The sequence below is a fragment of the Podarcis bocagei genome (assembly GCF_964188305.1).
Source record: "Podarcis bocagei genome assembly, chromosome: 15".
Lineage (NCBI taxonomy): Eukaryota > Metazoa > Chordata > Lepidosauria > Squamata > Lacertidae > Podarcis > Podarcis bocagei.
This window is the reverse complement of record NC_138141.1, coordinates 23,091,128-23,098,430: the sequence shown is the minus strand read 5'-3', so window position 1 is coordinate 23,098,430 and position 7,303 is coordinate 23,091,128. Positions and strand designations below refer to the sequence as shown.

Sequence of the window (7,303 nt, the reverse complement as noted above, 5' to 3'; positions counted from 1 at the left end):
ATGGAAGCTGCCAGGTGCCTCTATACTTCAACCCTGGCATATAATGCCTACCTGGGACTTTTGACTCACTATACCAACATCCAGACCACACAGCCCAGGAAACAGCTAGAAACTATACATACAAACTTTCAGTCCAGTCCAGCAAGCATGACACTGTTCAGATGGTCCCAAATATACCAATAGGACTTTTGTTGCAGCTCTGGCTGAACAAGAGAACCTCAGCACTGACTTCAGGGGAGCCAAACCCAAACATCTCTCACCCCAACAGTGCCACAACACTGATTTTAGTTCTTCTGCTTATTAGCACTCAAAATACAGAAGAGTGTGCCTAAGAGAAAACAGCAAGCTATCAGAAAACAAGAACCACTTTAAGGATTAGCCCCCTCTCCCCCCTGAATTCTAAAATGTGCTTTCGGGCATTATCTTCAAACCAACAATAATCAATGGTTTCATTAACACTGGGCAATGTAACGTCGATTTACTGTTCAGGGGAGTCCCAGGCGTACTGGAGCAACGATTCCTGAAAGACACGTTTGTGTGTGGTTTAAGAAGATGGGTGGATGGTTGGCATCCATCTGTCTCGGGAGACAATGGAGGGGTGTGCCTTTGAGAGTGAAGTCAAACCACTGGAGAGGTACAGCACCTGCTGTGGCTGTAGAGAATGATACTGGAGAGACAGGATTTGTTGCAGCTGGGGCAGGAGGTGGTAGATGATTTTGTCTACCTGGTTTCCACCACAAGATGGGTTGATATATCCCAACCTCCCATTTTCAAGCCTGGTCTTCAGAGAAAGTGGAAGCATCCCCTTAAGTATGATTGCTAAGTGAAACTGCCACGCTCAGAGGCAGAATACCCCCGAATATTGGCTCATAGTGGTGGCAGAATGGAAGGGCTGCTGCCACCTTCATGCTTGACATCTGGCTTTCCTGTCAGAAACAAATACTGGCTGGGTGAATCTTTGTTCCGATTCGGCATCGTATTACGCATTCAAAAAGTGGCAGCAATAGGAATCTTTCTCTTCCTGTGTCACTTCTCTGAGTCTTTGGATTATATAAACAACAAGCTATCCTGATACCTGAATGGCATGTTGGGAAAATGCGTCATAAAAATGAACTGGTGCTGCTTAGCAAGTCCTCTGGCATATAGATAGGGTTGGGACTAGAACACTGCTTGCCTGAAAAAACTAGGGATCAGCTGCCAGTTAGTGTACAGTCTAGACATGGGCCAATGATCCCACTCAAGATAAAAGGAGCATCCTCTGCTCTCATGTACAGTGGTGACGTTGCTGGAGGAGGTTGTGGTTAATTGCATTCCAAGTGCTCACAGCCTTGGGAGTGCAAACAGGTTTTCTGTTGTACACAAGTGTTTTTGTCTCATTGAATGCACCTCGTCAGCAGCACGATACACCAATGTTTCCATAGTGCAAATTTCCCTGGAGTTGACACCTATTCCAGCCTACTCCAGCATGATGTAGGTCTATCAACTGATCATGATTGTATCCCGCCCTTCCTCCAAAACACCCAGGGCAGGAGTTATCCTATTTTCCTCATAAAATCCTTGTGAGGTATGTTGGGTTTAGAGGAAAGTTGCTGGCAAAGGTCACCCAGTCTTAATCCAGCACTCTACATATCTACTAGGCAGCCCGGGGTATTCATTTCCAATATGACCTGCCTTGCACACATGGCCTTGTGCACCAGACCTTTGGAAACTTCCCCCTGCCCCATGCTAACCAGATCATGAACACAGACCCAGATTGGGTGTCAATGGTCCTTCAGGTGCCCGTTGGTATTCAAGTTCATCTCTTTGCTCCACCGGCTCCTCCAGGCGTGGTACTTCTTCATGCTCTTCCTCTGGGCGAACCGGCAGATGCTGACCATGAAGACCCAAGACACGGTGTACATGATCACCCCGCCGACCTTGATGAACCATTTGGGCTTGGGCGACATCAACACGCAGTACATCAGCCATGCCCCGACCCCGATCCTCACCCCTGTGAAGAGCACCACAAAGAAGAAGTCCACCACGTCCCCCGTAAGAGTGTGGTAGAGCCCCTTCTCCCGGAGGAACCAACGGGCCTGCAGCAGCGGGTTGGTGATCTCGCTGCCAAAGATGACCCCGTTGACCTCCGCGGCTGACTCGCCCAGGGCGAGGGAGACGGTGATGCCCAGGATGCTGACGGTGTGATGGGCCAGCATCAGAGCTCCTTCTGCCTGGAAGTAGACGCACCAACCAAGGTCGAAGAGGAAATAACCCAAGCTCATGCAGAGTGCATGGACCTGTAGGGTGGTGTTAGGTGACCCTGAAAGGAAAGGCAAAAAGAAGGTCAGACTAAGGCTGGGCGATATATCAATATATCACTCAAAGCCGGTTTGAAGTCCACACTCTTATATCAGTTTCATAATTTTTGACCTGGCAATGTATTGTGAAACATGATGTATGTGTGTATGTGTGCTATGCAAAAATCACAATGTGGGGAAAACCATGAAGCCAGCGAATGCCTCTACATAAAAGACCGACTCTGGGGTTGCGGCGCTCATCTCACTTTATTGGCTGAGGGAGCCGGCATACAGATTCCGGGTCATGTGGCCAGCATGACTAAGCCGCTTCTGGCGAACCAGAGCAATGCACGGAAACGCCGTTTACCTTCCCGCCGGAGCGGTACCTATCTATCTACTTGCACTGTGACGTGCTTTCAAACTGGTAGGTTGGCAGGAGCAGGGACCAAGCAACGGGAGCTCACCCCGTCACGAGGATTCAAACCGCCGACCTTCTGATCGGCAAGTCCTAGGCTCTGTGGTTTAACTCACAGCACCACCCGCATCCCCTGTGCCTCTAAATAGGGCCATCCTTATTTCAGATGCTGTGATATACAGTGGTACCTTGGTTCCCGAATGGATTAGTTGACGAACAAATCGGTTCCCGAATGCCGCAAACCCAGAAGTGTTCCGGTTTGCAAATGTTTTTTTGGAAGCTGAATGTCGGCATTGTTTCTGGGGCCAAGCAGCCAAGTTATGCCTTGCTTTGCAAACGTTTTAAAGTTGAACAGACTTCCAGAACGGATTGAGTTCGAGAACCAAGGTAGTTCTGTATTGGTATATCACAATGTTGAAAACCAGATATCACCCACCCCTAGGTCAGACTGCATCCAGCTTGTAAGAAGCTGTTTTATATTAAGCCGGGCTATTGGTCCACCTAGCCAGTAGTGTAGTGGCAAATTCAGAAGTCTTCATGATACTCACAGCTTTCTAAGATTATACAACACAGGCGTCCCCCCCCATCCCCCCTCCCAATGCTGGGGTTATGTTCCGGCCCGCCATGCACATAAGTGAAATCGCATAAGGTGAGGAGCACCCTTTAAACACCATCTCTTCCACTCTCTTTTCAATCCTTAAAAAAAAAAAAAAGCTGTATCCAAAAATATCCACAACTAGAACTGAAGCTCTGGGGCTGGCAGAAGACTGGAGGATGTGCGGGAAACTGGCTGCTGCTGTGCTACCCTGCACATCAGCTGTTAGGCAGGGAGGCTGAGCAGCCTAAACAAAGACCCGCTGCATCTCCAGTCTCTGCAGGGCTTCCTCCACCCTCAGTGACATCCTCTTTGGGCTCCAGGGAGGGTCTCTACATGAGCCATAAGGACTCTCCAACTCCTGCCATTTCTGAGCAGGAATTCATTCATTTATTTATTTCCCTGTGCTGCGTGTGTACATAGTTGCACACAAGTCGATTGCGCATTAAGTGGGGGAGGATACCTGCTCAGGCAGTGACCGTTTTAGGCATGTGCGACATGTACACGACTGCACATGTGCGCATCACGTTGAACCCTGAACCATCTGAACTATTTTCAATTCCCTTTCCAATAGCCCCTTATGTCTACTTTGCTGCTGTCCCTGTCCCCACATTGCTTTTCAGGCAGTATGGAGCCAACATCCGATCTAAGGTGAGGCGATTGCAGCGTACCTGGGTAAGACATAGGCCACGGGCCATCGATGAAGCTGATGTAGCCGGAGAGGCAAGTGGCAAGGACCCCGTGAGTCAGAGTGACCAGCCTGCAGCTCCACTCGTATGTGCGGCCTTTGAACCAATGGCAAGACCACGTGTAGAGGGAGAACCAGCCAATCAGGCTAAAGGCCACCCGGAGGATCATCGTAGCCACCATCCTGTGGTGGGATAGAGGGGAGAAAGAAGAGGATGAAGTTAAATCCCTCAGTTCTTGCAACTAACCAGAAACCCCCCTGCCCCTCACAAGATGTGGGATCACTTGCCAACAATCACTCCTGCTAGTTAGAAATTAGCCAGGCGCCAGGTGCATTTTGCTACTGGTTTGGATCCAACTGTGATTTGTGGGCACCAGGTTGACAACCACTGTTCAAAAACCTCTGCCTTAGTCCATGGTTAGTTCCATTTCCACTGTGTGTTTTTTTCCCTTCTTGCATACTGGGGCAAGTGAATTGTTGTAAGAGCAAGCTACAGTCAAGCAATGTTGTTAAGATCACAGAATCATAAAGCTGTAGCATTGGAAGAGACCCCAGTGCTCATCTAGTCCAACCACCTGGTGAATAGACATTCTATTGTGGCGACCATAACCCAGGTTCATTTGAACCTAGGTTCGAGGGGGCCATATCTTAGTTTCTATAACACTACTTCTAATAGCAATCTTGGGTGATGGGTGTTGTCAAAAAGAGGCGAGGGAAGCTTTTGAGAAATGGGGGGTGCCAGCATTCTCTGGGAAAAACCCACGGTTAGCAAAGCACAAAGAGCCTGAAATGCTGGTCAAGTTATTTCCAATTATTTATTTCCACAAATTATTGATTTCCAATAACTTTTCACTAAGTGTTAAGCAGTACTCTGTATCCTTTGTTTTTTTTAAACCCTCTGCTAGTTAGAAATTAGCCCGGCGGCGGCAGAAAGGCAGGCAGGCAAGGTGTCGTCTATTCTGATCGCACACTGTGCAGCTTCTGTGAGGACTGGAAACTTACTAGGTTTTTAAAAGGAGGGTTAACCAGTTGCATCTGTTTCCACTAGCAGTGTTCCTTAGATAGTGGACTGAAACCTACCAGTGAGCTTTGGGAGGGGGCACTTTCACATGCCACAGCTTGCCCAGTGCCTCCTCACTTGCCTGCCCCAACCCTTAGCCTCACCATAGCCTCTTGCAATGGACTAAATTGTTGCATGGTGAATAAAGGTGGCCGGGAGACAGAGAAATCCAGAAGGGAGAAAAGAATAAAGCTCTCTCTCCGCTGCAGGGCCAGAAGAAGTGTAGAAGGAAATTACAAAGTGAGATCAAAGGTTAGTATTTTAAAATATACATACAGTGGTACCTCAGTTTATGAACTTAATCCATTCTGGAAGTCCATTCTTAAACCAAAGCTGTTTGCTAACTGGAACATTACTTCCGGTTTTGTGGAGTTCTTATATCGAATAGCTCATAAACAGGGCTGTTCTTAAACCGAGGTACCACTGTATATTATTATTATTATTATTATTATTATTGGAATGACAACAGATAAATTCGAAATAGAAAAGAGGAGGGGAAGAAGGGTTATGGGAGGAAGAATAAAATGTAAAGGGAGGGATGAAACAAACTGGCAGTTTGGGGAGGGCAGTTAAAGTACAAGTTAAGCGTGAAATAAAAATGGGAGAAGAAATTGCAGGTGATGGGTAAAAACACTTGGAGAGGTATGTGAGGTTGGGAACAACCTCCCCCCCCCCCCACTTTGGATCAGCAAATGCTGCCTAAAATCGGGAAGGTGATGCACTGAGATTTCCCGCCACACCACCTCCTACCTGAGCCATTTCAGTGGAGGTGCAACAGGTTGGGGGGGGGGCTTTTCATTTCAGCAATTTCTTAAAGGAAAACCGAGCTCCTTGCAGCTGAACTCTTAAGTCCCTTCCTTTTCCCCCTTTCCTCCAGATCGGTGGGGAGGAGGCGCGAGACCCTTTGCACGTGCATCGAGCTTCTCTTATTGGATGCCTCGTCCGTCTTCAGGGCCGAGACATCCCTGGCGTTGGAAAGAAGATCCGGGGTTAAAACCCCGTTGGCAATCCCGTCTTCATGCCTGGGAAGCGCCGCGCGCGCTCTCCGCGCCCTCCCTTAAAGAGGCTTCCGCCGCCTCGATGGAGCGCAACAGGAGGTCCCCAGCCTGGGAATCCGGCCCCCGTCTCTTCCCTCCGACCCTAAATACCTTCTCCTGCCCTGCAGAGCTCAGCAGGCTCGTGCGCCCGCTTTGGGCAGCCCCCGCGCGCTCCTTGGAGAGGTTACCTGGCCCGGAGCGCCGACGGGGCCACCGCGCCGCGCCCCCTCCCGCGACTCCTCCGCCCCCCGGGCAGGCGAGGCGTCTCCGCGTTAAGATGATCGCCGAGCCGGAGGCGGCAACAACGGCGGCGGCGGCGGCAGAAAGGCAGGCAGGGAGGGAGGCGGAGAGGAGCCGGCTTAGGGTCACCTGCTGGTGGGGAGGAGAGATCGCAGCGCCGAGGACAGGGTGGGGACAAGGGGCCGGCCCGGGAAGGAGGGGAGAGCCTGAAGCAGCCCACCCCCTCGGCGTAATCGGGGGAAGGAGGAGAGAGAAAGGGAAGGAAAAGGATGGAAGGTAGCGAGCGACAAACCCTCTCCAAAGGTCGCTTCCAGACGAGCTGAGCGTCAACCCCACAAGAGCGCCCATGGTTGTCAGGGTTGTCAGTTGTCAGTCAACCAATGTCAGTCCTGCTCAGAGTAGGCCCTTGAAGTCAATGGACATGAGCCACTTAGATTCATTCATTTCAAGCGGTTTACTCTTAACAGATCTTAACTGGGAACACACCCACCCCACCCGTTTCCTGGCGTGATCGGAATTGGCCGGTGCGCGTGTGTTAAGAAAGGAAATGAGCGGGTGTCTGATCAATAATTTCAGTGGGCGGGAGGTGTAGAGAGACGCTTCCGTGCCTCTTGCCAGGTCTTCCAGGAACAGAGAGCCCCGGCGAGGAACAAGTAAAATCTGTTGCGCAGGTGATCACTCAGGTGAGCTGGACGTGACCCCTTCGAAAGACTTATCCAATCCTCCCTAAGCAAGGAGGGACTTTGCACATACGTCAAGGAAGGTTTCCAGCAGGTGGGGTGGGGTCGGGGGCGGAAGCGCCGTCCAGGCTGCGCCTTCGTCTTGTGCTGAAAACGTCATTTTGACAGCTCACTGAGAAATTCATGGATGAGAATGCGATCAATGACTACGGCTAGGTAGAGACTACAAGTACCACACCTTTAAAGCACATTCTTCCCCTCAAAGAATTCTGAGCACTGTGCTTTACCGCTTACACGCAGCCTTTCTCAACC

The 7,303-nt window shown here is 50.2% G+C and overlaps 1 protein-coding gene across 3 annotated transcripts; it reads right to left on the bottom strand.

Moving 5' to 3' along the window:
* Positions 1–435: 435 nt before the first annotated feature.
* LOC308574646 (TLC domain-containing protein 5-like) lies at positions 436–7,092 on the bottom strand. Of its 3 annotated transcripts, none has more exons than XM_081172748.1 (3): positions 6,604–7,092; positions 3,958–4,157; positions 436–2,299 (listed from the first exon to the last, which is right to left on the bottom strand). In XM_081172748.1, the coding sequence occupies exons 1-3, from the start codon at positions 6,657–6,659 to the stop codon at positions 1,761–1,763; spliced, it is 795 nt and encodes a 264-aa protein (XP_081028874.1). In that variant the 5' UTR covers positions 6,660–7,092; the 3' UTR covers positions 436–1,760. The 3 variants fall into 3 exon arrangements, with proteins under 3 accessions (XP_081028874.1, XP_081028875.1, XP_081028876.1); XM_081172749.1 differs by lacking the exon at positions 6,604–7,092 and adding an exon at positions 6,260–6,345; XM_081172750.1 differs by lacking the exon at positions 6,604–7,092 and adding an exon at positions 5,785–6,105.
* Positions 7,093–7,303: the final 211 nt, after the last annotated feature.

Excerpts from the sequence above, each read along its gene's own strand:
- LOC308574646 (XM_081172748.1), bottom strand. The coding sequence starts at position 6,659 with ATGGGCGCTCTTGTGGGGTTGACGCTCAGCTCGTCTGGAAGCGACCTT. Across the intron at positions 4,158-6,603 it reads GGAAGCGACCTTTGGAGAGG|GATGGTGGCTACGATGATCC; the intron begins GTTTGTCGCTCG and ends ATCCCACCACAG. Across the intron at positions 2,300-3,957 it reads GTGGCCTATGTCTTACCCAG|GGTCACCTAACACCACCCTA; the intron begins GTACGCTGCAAT and ends CTTTCCTTTCAG.